The sequence below is a fragment of the Urocitellus parryii genome, chromosome 10 (assembly GCF_045843805.1).
Source record: "Urocitellus parryii isolate mUroPar1 chromosome 10, mUroPar1.hap1, whole genome shotgun sequence".
Classification (NCBI taxonomy): domain Eukaryota; kingdom Metazoa; phylum Chordata; class Mammalia; order Rodentia; family Sciuridae; genus Urocitellus; species Urocitellus parryii.
The window spans coordinates 6,492,382-6,507,182 of record NC_135540.1 but is presented as its reverse complement, the minus strand read 5'-3'; the positions used below and the strand labels follow the sequence as shown (position 1 = coordinate 6,507,182).

General features: G+C 37.0%; 1 protein-coding gene across 1 annotated transcript in view; it reads right to left on the bottom strand.

The window, feature by feature from the left end:
* Intu (inturned planar cell polarity protein) overlaps positions 1-14,801 on the bottom strand; it is a 91,532-nt gene that overhangs the window by 19,879 nt on the left and 56,852 nt on the right. Inside the window, exons 7-9 of the mRNA XM_026390918.2 lie at positions 14,516-14,593; positions 11,152-11,341; positions 2,578-2,631 (exon numbers count right to left, since the gene is read on the bottom strand). Of these exons, the coding sequence (XP_026246703.2) occupies positions 2,578-2,631; positions 11,152-11,341; positions 14,516-14,593 (322 nt within the window). The remainder of the gene's footprint in view (positions 1-2,577; positions 2,632-11,151; positions 11,342-14,515; positions 14,594-14,801) is intronic.

The following is a 14,801-nucleotide window of genomic DNA, read 5'->3' as shown; positions in this document are numbered from 1 at the left end:
GATCTTATACCACAGGTGTCCCAATAAATCCTTTTCTAACCATAGAAAATGCTGTTCGCTCCGCTCTCATTAAAATGATGTTCTACAAAGATAGATTCTAAATTAAACCTATTGGTTTTAAGTTTTAACTGATATTTTAACACTTTAGATCTAAACTGTTCCTAATAATTATTCTCCATCTAAACATTCTCCAACAGTGAAAAAAATTACAACCTTGGTTGAATTTCCATTCTTAGAAACAAAACTCCCTTCCACTTGCTCAGGATCTTAATGAGGGATTCAGCCTCCTTTTCAAGCTAACATTCCTTCCCCACTCTCACTAGCAATCTTCTTGGGGATGATCCAACCCTAAGGCCTTCTATTTCCTCACTTTCTAGTTACTTTTTTTTATTCCTTTTTTTTTTTTGTATGTGTGTGTGTGTGTGTGTGTGTGTGTTTACAGTGCTGGGGACTGAACCACCCAGGGCCTTGCTCATGCTAGGCAAGTTCTATCATGAACTACACATTCTCTGCTCCCTGCACTTTTAAAATTTTGTTTTGACACAGGGTCTCTCTAAATTACTAAGCCTTGATCCTCCTGCCTCAGCCTCCTAAGTAGGTGAAATTACAGGTGTGCACCATTGTACCTGGATCCTGTTCTTTTTAAAAGAATACTTACACTGAAATTTTAATGGATACAAAAAGAGAATGTTGTCCTGTCATCAACCCACTTTGACTATGACCAGTACCTAGCTCATCTTGTTTCATCTATGTCCCTCTCTTTTTCCTCCTTCTGTTAAATTATTTCTAAACCAATACCAGATATATCATTTCATCTGCAATACTTCCGAATGTATCTCTAAAACAGAAGGAATTTAAAATATAAACATTGTACCATTATCATATCTCAAGAATTATTCTCATCTAATATTCGTCATTAGATTTCTGTTTCCTTGATTATCTTAAAAATGCTTTTAGTGGGCTGGGGATGTGGCTCAAGCGGTAGCGCACTCGCCTGGCATGCGTGGGGCACTGGGTTCGATCCTCAACACCACATAAAAATAAAGATGTTGTGTTTGCCTAAAACTAAAATAAATAAATAAATAAATATTTTTAAAAAGTGTTTTTAAAAATTTCACTTAAATCATGATCCAAGAAAGGCCATATGCTGTCCTGGTTGACATGCTTAAGTCTTTCATAACTGACACAGAGCTTTCTCTCTCAAGTTTTCCCCGCTCCCTTTGCCTCACTCACACTTTTTTGGTTTATTTGTTGAAGACACAGTCCTATGTTTCCAGGTCTGAACTTTGCTGACTGTAACCTCTCTTACCTCAATAGGGTCATTCACATGTTCCATTTTAATGAAATTCCCTGTAATTGGTAGTTAGGTTCTGAGGCCTCATGGGTGGTTTGTGTCCATCCAACAGCAACCAGGTGCCCTCTGGTCGTCTTTCTTTCTGTGATATTAACAGCTACTGATGACGATTTCTAGATCATTAGATCACGGAGGGACTACACAATGGCAATATTCCAATTCTGTCCTTCTTTCTGAACATGTTGTTAGGTGGACTCGTTCCATGAGAAACTCCCCTTCATCTTTATTTGGTACTTTGATATACAGTTCAGAGAGGAAAGGCAGAATAAATACTTGATTCTTCTTCATTTACTAGTTTTCACAAAAACGAGTTCATTCCCTAGCATTTTCCAAAGTTAATCAATAAGTTCCTGTTTTTCCTCTTGTATCATTATGAACTCTGGGATTTAAACATATCAGATCTATTCTAATCGACTGCAGTTATTATCCTTCTGCAGGCTCAAGGGAGAGCCCCTCTGAGGTGGTTTCTGACAGTTCTAGCCCTATCATATATATAACCCCAGTCATTTTTTAAAGCACTGGGGATTTTTTATAAGTTATGATATTCTCAGACTTATATATTTTCAGCCCCAAATCTGAAATGAGACATTTTTCTGAGGAATCTGGTTCCTTTTGATGAGAAATATCATTTATACACCATGACCTGGGTAGCGATACTATTGCTAAAATGGTCACTGTTTCTTGTCCTTTCCATTGGGCAGAGCAAGGAAATATACTTTTTCAAAGATTACAAACAACATTCTGACAATTCCAAGTTGAATTTAGAAATATAAGGCTCTCACTTAAGTTGATCAACATTACATCTACATTTCCTTTCCTCAAGAAGACGTATTCTTTTTTTCTCATTTTTTAATATTTCTTTTAGTTATCAATAGAATTTTATTTTTATTTATTTATATGTGGTGCTAAGAATTGAACCCAGTTCCTCACACATGCCTGGCAAGCATTCTACAACTGAGCCCCAACCCCAACCCAAGAAGCCTCATTCTTAAGAACACCCATTGTTATTAGTCATTTTTAATGTCATATTACATACTATGTAACAAATATTTTCCATTGAGTAGAAAACCTTAAGGCAAACAAAACAGGTTTTCCCAGTGTCAAAAAAGGCATAATATTGTGTTTTTCAAGATTATTACAAAAGTCCACTTGGTAAATACTTAGAATTCTGACTGATTTACATAATAAGAATTAATATTGACCCTTTCCCCTCCTCCTCTTACCAGTTCTGCAAAATCTGCGGCCTCCAGGTCACTTAATGCTGTGTCTAGTTCCATCTATGTTTAAAAAAAAAAAAGAGTAATAAACATTTGACTCCTATTAGTTACTTGTTTCCTTTGCTGTGGTGGACACATAAAAAGTGCTTAATTATTACTTAAAGAATTGAGTAAGGCTCTGTATGCTTTGTTTACTTAAGAAATGTCTCAAAATGGAACATCTTATTTTTAAATTTTCCAACTACAATGACATTAATTTATTTAATGTATGAGCCTTTTTCAAGTAAATCTTTTTTAAAAAATATTATTTTTAGTTGTCAATGGACCTTTATTTATTTATTTTTTTAATTTACACGCAGTGCTGAGAATAGAACCCAGCCTCTCACATGTTAGGCAAGCACTCTGCCACTGAGCCACAACCCTAGCCCCTCAAGTAAATCATAATTATTAAGATGTAATAATATAAAACAATTTATGAGGTAAAAAAATCTTTTCAGTTTTAGCTCAGAAACAATTTAATCCATTAATTTTTTTAAGAAAAATGAGAATGATAATCAATATTAATGCAGCCAACCTATTTTTGTTTTTCTATTTCCTGTATATTTCTCAACAGTGGTGTTCTTGGAAAATGCCAACATTTTTCCTGTCTCTTTCTGGTACACAATGTTTTGAATACAAGGATTGTCAATCTTTATTCATAGATTAAAACATGAAGGCAAGAGTACCCCTGGAATCTGGCACAATACTGAATACCCTACTGAGTTATTAGAAATAAATCTTTTGCATAGATTTGGCTTTTGTTTCTACAGAAATTAACTGAACTTTGCCCTAAAGCATTCAAAGTTTAAAAACAGAGCATGTTTGACCTGTAGTTCAGTCTGTAATGTGTATGTATGTGTATATGTACAAACTGAAAAGTACAGGCAATCGAAGTTTGCAGTATACACACTGTACGTGAATAAGAATGTTTTCTTTCTTTCTTCTCTTTTTTTTTCTTTTCTTTTTTTTTTTAAGGCTGAGACATTCTCTGCAGGACTTTTTCACACACCATGTCCTACTGAGATGACAAAAGCCTTTGAAACATTGGTCACAGCTTTCAATGCATTTCACACAGTAATGACCTATTACTCATTTGTGATCTACATTTTCTGCATCTAACGAATGCTTTTTTTTTTTTTTTACTATAGTCTATTTTGTGGAAAAACTATAGGACAAAGAAATTACAGATTTGTAATTTTTGACCTGAGCAATTGTTTAATGAGTTACCATTCCTGCTGCTGAACTCTGCAGGCTAATACACAGGGTTATCATAACTGCTTCTTCATTATCATGAGAACAAGTAAAACACCTATTCTTTTAGCTATTCCAGTGTGTTCAAGGAAAACATATTTAAAAAGAGAGTTATCTAACAAATGAGTATATTCTCAAATGCCTGAAAAATAAAACTATAAATAAGACTTCATCATATACTAAACTCAAAACAAATAAATTATATCCAAGTAAAAATAACTATTCACACTGAAATCTGATGAGCACAAGTTACCTCATACACGTTTTTAACCAGAGTACTTCAAGACATTAAATTCCTTAGTATTTTCCTTTAGAAGATACATAGTCAATACAATACTACTCAAGACAGGAAAAAAAAATCTCAAAGAGAAAAAGTATATAAGTTCTTTCCGTTTTCTGGTTAAAAAAAAAAAAAAATCCTTGTGGACTCTTGGTTTCTGGTTACACACATAAAGAGCCTGAAGCTGCCACTCTGTCATGACAAGTAATTTTTGAAGTGAGAAACTGTTTAATGAGTTGCCATTCCTGCTGCTGAACTCTGTAGGCTAATACACAGGATTAAAGCAGAACAAGGTCAATAACTTGTCCCCTATCAGTCTCGTCTCTGTGAGACAAGAAAGAACACAGAGAATGCCGCCCCAGGGCTGGGGAGATGGGAACTCAGCGGCTCATCACTTTCCAGAACAGACTCATAAGCAGGAAGTGCTAAAAGGCCCAGTGCCAGGACAGGAAAACCCGGACCATGGCAAACGGCTGGAGGCTCCATGTGGGCAAGTCCGAGACTCAGAAACTCCAGCAGGACTCAGTCTTCAGGGACCTGCAGGCTTGTAAGTTTTTCATCAGGAGTAAATATTGGGGGGAAAAAGTCCTCTCATGATTCTAGCAGGAGGAGGAGGAAAGAAACACTCCAGAATACTCCGGAACACTCTACTCTTCTTAACAAAGCCTGTCCTCCAGAGAAGATAGTTAATATACCCTAACCTTCTGGGATGTCATCAGACCTTCAGGAAAGTTAACTGACCTTCAGGAAAAGACATCCAACTACAGTCAGCAATAGCCTTCCACATGGGAGAAGAAAAACCCTGTAACCTTATACATGGGAAAGGAGAAATACCCAATTCAAGCTCATTCCAGCCATCCTGTCCTACCTAATTGGGAGAAAAAAGAAACATTTGTGAAGCTCACAATCCAAAGGCTGCTGGCAGAAAAGCCTACCAAATAACAGAATACAAAACGAGAACAAAAAAACAGGGCAGTAAATAGAAAGTAGTAACAAATATGGTGCTCATGAATCTACTAGACTGATAATCACACAGGGTTCAAAGAGAAATTCTCAAGAGAAGCTTACAAAAATTATTTTTTCCAGAGCTCCACACATACTTTGCAAGCACTCTACCATTGAGTTATATCTCCAGCTCTCAGGAGCTTGAACTAAATGATAATGGTATCATAATTTATCAAAATTTGTGTGATGCAGCAAAAACAGTGCTCAGGGGAAATTTTTTATATCAACAATCTAAATTAAGAGACTAGAAAAAAGAAGAGCAAATTAAATACCCATACAAAAAGCAGAAGTAATAAAAAGTTAGAGCAGAAAGCAATGACAATGAAAACAGGAAAGTAAAAGAGAAAATCAATGGAAACCAAAGCTGGCTCTTTGAAAAGATCAATGACATCATTAAGCGTCTAGTCAGGCTAGCAAAGGGGAGGAAATGACAAATAAGAGGATATCAGTACTAATCCCAGGGACATTAAGGAGATAAGAAAAGATACTATGAACAACTGTACGCTCACAAATCTGATAACCTAAATGAAATGGACCAACTCCTAGAAAGACACAGTCTGCCAAAACTGACACAAGAAGACACTCTAAATAGGTCTATATATTAAAGAAACTGAATCAATAATTAATCAATTTGCAAAGCCAGAATGTTCCAGGCCCAAAAAGTACCAGGCATAGATGGGTTTGCTGGTGAAATTCTACCAAACACTGAAGGAAGAAATTATACCAATTCTCTATAGACCCTTTAAGAAGATAGAAGCAGGAAGACAGAAGAAGAAATATTTTCTAGCTCTTTCTATGAGGTCAGCATTACCCAAAATACCAAAAGCATATGAAGGTATATAGAAAGGTATAGACTATCCCTAATTAATATAGATGAAAACCCCTCTACAAAATTTAGTAAGTATAATCCAAGAATATATAAAAAGAATTATACCACACAACTAAGTGGGATTTATCCCAGGGACACAAGGCTAGTTCAACATAAGAATACAATGAATGCAATTTATCACATCAATAGGCTGAAAAAGAAAAGTCACACGATTGTATCAACATATACAGTAAAAAAAAAAAAAAAAAAAGAAAGAAAGAAAGAAAAAGAAAAAGAAAAAAAATGTGACAAGTTCTAACTTCCATTCATGGTAATAATTTTAAAAATCCTCTCAGAAAATTAGGAAAAGGGGGATTTCTTTAACTATCAAAACCCTACAGCTAACATCATGCTAAAGGGTGAGAGGTAAGACATTTCCTCATTCAGATCAGGAACAAGGCAATGATGCTCCCCATCACCACTCCTGTTCAACATCACATCACAAGTTCAAAAACAAAAGGCATACAGTTTGGGAGGGAAGGAGTAAAATGAACTTTCTCCACAGATAACATGATCTTCCTGTGTAGAAAACCTGAAAGAAATGACCAAGCCTGGGGGAAAAAACATCCTGGAGCCCCTGAGTGATCACAGAAAGGTTACGGGATCAAAGGTCGATATACCACAATCAGCTGCCTTCCTGTAGAATTTGTTAGTAAAGACATACTACTCTTTCATTAGCACCCTCCCAAAATGAATTACTTAGAAATCTGATAAATATGATCTATATGAGGAAAATTATAATACTTGATGAACCAAATCAAAAAAGAACAAAATAAATTGAGAGAGTCCATAGCCAGGAAGGCTCAATACTGTTGAGCATCATTTCTTTCCTACATGATCTAGAGATTCTATACTGTCTCAACAAATGTACCAGCAAGTTATTTTGTGGAAACTGACGAAATGATTCTAAAGTTTTTATGGAGAAGCAAAAGACCCAGAATAGCTAACACAACAGTGAAGGAGAACGAAGTCAGAGGGACTGGCACTCCTTCCTTCAAGACTTGCCACAAAGCTATGGTCATCAAGACCGTTCGCCAATAGAAAAATAGATGAATGGAACAGAACCAAGATCCCACAACAGATCCACATGAATATAATCAACTAATCTTTAACAAAGGAGCAAAGACAAGACAATGGAGCAAAGACAGCTGACAGTGTTCAACAAACATTGCTCAAACAATCAGACATGCACATGAAAAAGAAAAGAATCTGGACAAGACTTAATCTGGAGACCCTTCACCAAAGTTAACTCCTAAGTGGATCACAATATAATGTGTAAAGCAATAAAACTCCTAAAAGATAAAATGGGAGGAAAACTTACCTTGGGTATAGCAATGATTTTTTTAGATACAACAACAAAGGTATTATTGACTAACAGATAATTGACAAGCCACACTTCATTAAAATTAAGAGTTCTTACTCTGCTAAATACACCGCCAAGAGAATCACAAAATGAGACATAGACCTAGAGAAAATATTTGCAAAAGATGAATTTAATAAAGGACTGTTACCCAAAGTATAACATAGAACTCTGCAAACTCCATAAGAACACACACAAACCCACCAATAAATGGGCCAAAGACCTCAACAAATACCTGACCAAACAAGACGTGCAGATGGCAATTAAATGTATGAAAATATGCTCCCCATCATAAGTCATTAGAGAAATATAAATCAAGACAATAAGATGCCGCTGCACACCCAAAAGAATGGCCAAAATCCAGAAGCTGACAACACCACATTCTGGAGGGGATGCAGAACGGGGACCCTTCCCTGTGGCCGGCAGGAATGCACATGGCACAACCACTTTAGAAGATGGTTAGTCACTGTCTTACAAAACTAATATACTCTTTTTTTAAAAAAAACATTTTGTTTTACTTGTAGTTAGACACAATACCTTTATTTTATTTTTATGTGGTGCTGAAGATCAATCTCAGTACCCTGCACATGCTAGGCAAGCACTCTACCGCTGAGCCACAACCCCAGCCCTAAAACTAATATACTCTTTTAACTATTTGATCCAGTAGTTAAGCTCTTCGGCATCTACCCAGAAAGAACTGAAAACTCATGTCCACACCAAAACCTATACAAGAATGTCTATACTTGAAAGTAACCAAGATGTCCTTCAGTAAGTAAAAGGATAAATAAACTGTGATACATCTAAAGGAATATTATTCAACACTAAAAAGAAATGACCTATCAAGCCATGAAAAGATGAGGAGGAGCCTTAAATGCATCATACCAAGTGAAAGAAGCCAATCTGAAAAGGCTGCATGCTCCATGATTCCAACTGTATGACATTTTTAAAAATACAAAACTATGGAGATATCAAAAGGTCACTTGTTGCCAAGGTTTAGAGGAATGGAAGGATGAAAGAGAGGGATAAGTACAGCACAGAGAAATTTCAGGGCAGTGAAACTACTCTTTTGCGATGGCAAGGGTGGATACATGCCACTACACATGTATCCAAACCCACACAAGGTACCCCACCAAGAGTGAACCCTAATTTGAGCTGTGCATTTTGGTGATTATGATGTGCCAATGTAGGTTCAATAGTAACAATTTTTTGAGGGGGTATCAAGGATTAAACCCACGGTGCTCTACCTGGGTTCAATCCTTGATATCCCCTCAAAAAATTGTTACTAAAAAAGGGGGCTCTGATCTATACTCCCAGAGCCCCCTGCTTTTGTTATGGTAATTTTTATACCTTTATTTTATTTATTTTTATATGGTGCTGAGGATCAAACCCACTGCCTCACACATGCTAGGCAAGTGCTCTGCCCCTGAGCCACAACCAAAGCTGCCTCTCCCCTCACCCCCAGCCCCAGGCCCTTTTTGACTTGTATTTTGAGAAAGTCTTGCTAAGCTGCTGAGGCTGGTCTTGAATTTGTGATCCTTCTGCCTCAGCTTCCTGAGAGGCGGGGATCACAGGTGTGCACGACCACGTCTGGTTGGTCATAACGATTTCTATCATGTGGTGAGAGATGCTGATAATGGGGAGACATGGGGTGTGTGGTAGCAGGTATGCATAGGAAATTTCTCTGAATTTTTCTACAAACTAAAACTAACCTAAAATGTAGACACATACACACACACACGCGCACACACACACACGCACACACACACACACACAAATAAACTTCATAGGTTATTATGTCCTTCAAACTTTACATTAATTAAAGAAATCCTAAAACAACTTTAGCAGAAAATATCTATCCCTCTTTCCAAATTATGATTATGATTATGATTATTACAGCACTGGGGATTGAACTCAGAGGGCACTGAGCCACATCCCCAGCCCTATTTTGTATTTTATTTAGAGACAGGATCTCACTGAGTTGCTTAGCGCCTCGCTTTTGCTGAGGCTGGCTCTGAACCCATGATCCTCCCAAACTGCTGGGATTACAGGTGTGCACCACCGTGCCCAGCTCCAAAAGTATTATTCTTAATTCTCTTAACCAGACTACAAAATATAGAAAGTATCTAAGCTCTAAGTCTATAGTGTTTCCTGTGTACTAGTCTCAACTACTTTGCTTGACTGCAAACTAGAGCTTTTTCTGGATTCCAAAAGACATAGCTTAATTCTGAGCACTGGGCACAATGAAGACTGATTTCCACAGTCTTAGTACTGCTAAGTACTAAGATTTAACAAGAATAAAAACTATCAAAGCTTTGGGGAGATAAACAACAGTTACAATTTGAGGCAATAGGTTAAAAAATACATACCAGAATTTGCACAGTGATTTATAAGTTTGGTACTCTTTTAGGTTAAAGAAAGTAAATCTCCTAATCATATGCATTCTAAACTAAGAAAAAATCCAGTAAAAAAGAAATCTGAACATAAAAGGACTTATATTTTATAAAATAGACTATATTTTAAAATGTCTGAAGTGTCTTAGAGGGAGATAATACTTAATGACTCTAAACTATAAATTTAAAAAAAATGCCCCTTCCTGAAACCATTAAGTACCTTTACTATCACAGAAAGAAGAGGTTTCCTTAATGAAGAGACTCTGAGATGGGGCAAGACTCGGGGTAGCTCCACCCAGAAGGGCAGGCTGCTTGAGTTGGTACGTTCTGACTCAAGAGGTGGGCCTGTGCCTTTCCAAGCAGAGACCCTCTGAAGGCAGGGTCTTCCTACCTTAAAGGCAACATTATTTAGTAACTTCTTTTTTGGTGGAACACTTACATTTTCTTACGAAAACACTGGTGAGGTTCATTTCTGTATTTTACACTTTTGGGGTTTTAGATGATTAGAAAAATGGTAACTTTGGCTGGAGACAGCAGAGGAGGCACCATGAGGCAGCCGACAGACTAGAACAAAATAAAAATAATAGAAAGTGAAGTTTCTTTAAAAATTTGCTCTAGGAGCTGGGGCTGGGGCTCAGTGGTAGAGTGCTTGCCTGGCATGTGTGATTCTCAGCACCACATATAAATGAATAAAGATCCACTGACAACTAGAAAATATTGTTTTTTCAGCTCCTCTCAAATAATAATTGTATAATAATATTTCCAAACCACAACGGCAGTGTGCCAGGCAAAATCCTAAGCATTCACATGTAGTAACTTACAGCTCCTTTATGAAGTACATACTATTATTTTTCCTATTTTATAGATGAGAAGCTGAGCAAGGAGATATCAACTGAAAACATTACTCAACTATCTAGAAGGCATTTCTTTAGTCACATGTTCTAGTTTCATGAAGAATAGAATCATGAGTTAGATTTTTCTCCTGTAACATATCCTAGGTTTCTCTACAGGCAGAGAAATGGCTATAAGACGGTGCCCCTTTAAATACTAACAGAGATGCTGTAACTAGAAATATGGTGATCTGCACTGATGAACGTCTCTAAAATGATCTTGTCAATAACTCAATACTACAGTTAATCTGGGTGTACAGACAATGTCATCTACAACTAATGTCACCCTGATAATATTTAACCATCATGGGACAAACCAAAGGCAAAACACGTTTGTTCAGGTAAAGAAAGATTTTGCTGGGCTCAGTGGTAGAGTCACGCTTAGCATGCATAAGACTCCTGGGTTCCACCCCACCACAAAAACACAAAATAATTTTTAAAACAGCGATTATGTTATTTTTAGCGGACTGACTCTTATTTTTGACACCTAACGCTACCTTGATTTCCCGTGGAAGTGTGAGCCACCGAACTCCAGGGAGGTTGTCTAAAAGCGCTGCACTGGAAGCTTCGTACTGCCAAGCACTGGGACTGGCACAGGGAGGGGGGCTGGCATGCTGCAGCGCTCTTTGAAAGAACAAGGTGAAGAAATGATCCAAACGAGGAGCATTCTCTACCTGGCAAAAGGACCTGAAGGAATAAGAGCTGAAGTTAGGACAGCACAAGGAAACCGGCTTTGGGTTTTGTTTGTTTTTTGTAGAAAATGTAAGTTGCATTTACCTTTGACTATTTCTCAACCATTTATCACTCCCGCTATCTTTGAGGCAAAATGTAATAAAGAGATTCTGACCTTTGTAATAGAAGAGACTTGGCTTTGCAACTTACCACTGCTCTTACTAAACAGCTCTCATGGGACAAATCACCTAACCTCTCTCTGAATTTTGGCTTCCAACTCTGTGAAAAACGGGTTAATATAATTGAAGTCACTATAAACTACCTAGTACATAACATGCCTAAGTTTTTAATATGCTTATTACTAACTAGTGTAGCACGCAGTAAGTGAAAATACGGAACATAAATTATTCCTTTTTCCTCTCCATTACTGAAGGCATAATTATTGGAGGAGGGAGAAAGAAAGAATACTTGGTTTTAGCTATTTTAAAAGTAACACAGCACTAACTGCAATCATTTATTGGAACAGCTACTAGCTCACACATAACTGGTACATGGGACATTAACATGACAAAATAACATTCACTCCAGATATGGGCACACACCTGGTGTACCTATAATCCCAGTGGCTTGGAGGCTGAGGCAGGAGGATCACACGACCAGCCTCAGCAACTAAGCATGGCGATAAACAACTTGGTGAGACCCTGACCCAAAACAAAAAGGGGTGGGGATGTGGCTCAGTAGTAAAGTACTTCTGGGTTCAAATCCCCATACAAAAGAAAAGAAAATAACTTTCACTGATTCGTCCAGCAAATATCTGAGTGCCTTCATGTTCCGGCACCATCTCAATTCCGGAAGCACAGCAGTAACATCAAGACAAAAGACAAGGAGCTCCGGGGGCCCGTGATTCTAATGGAGAGAGAATGAATGAGCAGCCATGAAACCCTGCATACCTACACAGGACTACGCAGAGAAGAGGCTGATGGGAATGGGGGTCAGGACTGGTTAGTTATTCTATCTCCATTTTTATTTTTAAGCCTGGGTCTCCCAACATTGCCTAGGTTAGTCTTGTACTCTGGTTCAAGTGATCCTCCCATCTTAGCCTTCCAAGAAGTAGGAACTACAAGTGTGTGCCATCATGCCTGGCTACTTGGCTATTTTAGATAAAATAATTAAGGAAGAGTTTCTAAGCATGAGGCATTTATGCTGATATCCCAAGGAGGAAAGGGTATAAAAGCCTTAAGGCAGGGTAAGCTTTACCCCCCTGTACAGGGTAGAGAGGGGTGTGGTTTGAGGTCTGATGTCAAACAGGTGGAGAGGCGCCAGACAATAGTGTAGAAAGATAACTTTAACTGCTTTATGAAAATTAATTAAAGTGGCAAGAAATGAGGTAAGGACACCAGTCAGGCTACTGTAGTGTGACACAGCAGTGGCTGCGCAGGGCCACAGTGACGATGGAGAGGTTGGCTGGAATGGAGACATGCTTTGAGACACACCAAGATGGACTGGTTGGGAATGGTGGAGGAAAATGTTAGATCTTTAATTGGACCACAATACTAACCTGTTAATATGTAAATCCATTTTCTGTGGCTTACAGGGAACTAAACAGCTCAAAACTTTAAAAAGATAATTAGATCTTTGGACTTATAAAAATATTTTTGTAATTTTTCATGATGGGCCCTCAATATGTTCCATAATCAGAAAAAAACTTTGTTATTAAAATATTATAAAATTTCTATTAACATCTTGGGTTCATATTGCTTTTTAGTTTTAAGAATTCAGTGAATCTTCACATTTAGTATATTGGTTTATTCTTCAAATTCTCACTTGAACAAACAGAAACTAAATTTGCTTCCCATCTTGGAAATACTTCCAAATCAATGAAAGCTAACTTCAAGAGGAGATTCAGAGAAACTGAGTCCCTCTGCCCCCAACCTGCTTCACTGGAAATTCTCAGAGCAACTTCAGTTGACTGTTTCATGTATTAAAAGTCATTGCAGAAACTTAAACTTTGATAGTCTCTCATTTTATGGGTGCGAAAAGCTTTGCTGTACTTGGTGCAATACAGCAGTTTGCTTCTCTAGTGCAAATTTAAGGGGGTAGTTCATAATTACACTCTTACTCTTCACTAGTTAAACATTTTCGGATTCGTGAAAGGTAAAGGCACTATGTATAGATGCCTGCTTTTTGTAGCTCACTCACGCAGGCAAGTAATCAGGTGGGGAGGAATGTGCTGACCTCTTCTAGGCTCCTCCAGTAAAACACTGCAAACTAGATAGTTTTGACAGATGACATCATCACAGAAAATTCTCCATGATGCTTTGAGAACAGTTAACAATAAAGATCCACCATAGAGCAGAACACCATGGTTTGGAAAAATGATAAACTGTGTTTGGATTTTTATGCTGATACGCTCTCAAGGCTTTGGAAGCAAAACTATCATTTTAGCCCTTAGAAGTACTAAACGTAGAAAAATCCCACTAAGAGAAAAATCCATTTTACATCCATGATTTTGCATTCTTGAATGTTGAATAGTTATCTCAAATTTCCACCTTCAAATCAAGAAATGTCCATCGAATTAAAGTGTAAGGCTAAAAAAGTGAGAAGCAGAAGGATATGTATAATACGGGCTCAATGTGTAAAGAAAGAGCATATACATTCATATTGTGTAGAAAATATATAGAAAAATAACATGAAAATGTTCAGTGCCTTCTCTGTCGTATATTTTTTGTACCAGTGCATTCTGTAAGTAAATGTTTTTTGAGAAAGAAACATTGTATTTTAGGACAGTGAATTGGACAATGGTCTTAAAGGAATAGAAAATACAAAACTTTATTTAGAGTCTTACTTTTCTCTGTATCTGTTATGGAGAAATCCTCTGACATTTGCCCCTACAGAAATATACCGACTCACTAAGTTTTACAGTGATCACTATATAATATAGTATCACTAGTCCACTAAAAATTTCATTAAAGTAATAACCCTCCCCCAAAAAAGGAAAAAAAGAAATGGATCAAAAGAAAAACTGCCCAGCATTACAGAATAAAAACTAGTATAAAATGAGACAATTAAAATATGGAAGAAGAGAGGAACCAAACAGGTAACTTCCCAAGCAAGAAATAGTACTAAGGGCCAAAGGTGATACAGAGTCATGTATTTAAAACTTGAGAGTCAGCTCAAAAAAGTACTTACCTATCTAAAGAACCATACATAAATGTTAAAGTTTGGGCAACATCTTCTATCATATTCCTTAGCTGAGGAAGAGGAACTCTAAAAAAAAGCAAAACATATTTATTCATTTGTAATAATCAATGATAGATATCTAAAAGAAGCAGAAGACTTTTACATTTTATATGTAAGGTGTATGTCAACTATGAGCTGAACTGTGAAAAATGTTTGCTTACTACATTAGCAATCAATCACTCTGAGGTCTAGATTTGGGCTTCTAGTATGAATCAAAATGAACTTTTTATATCAT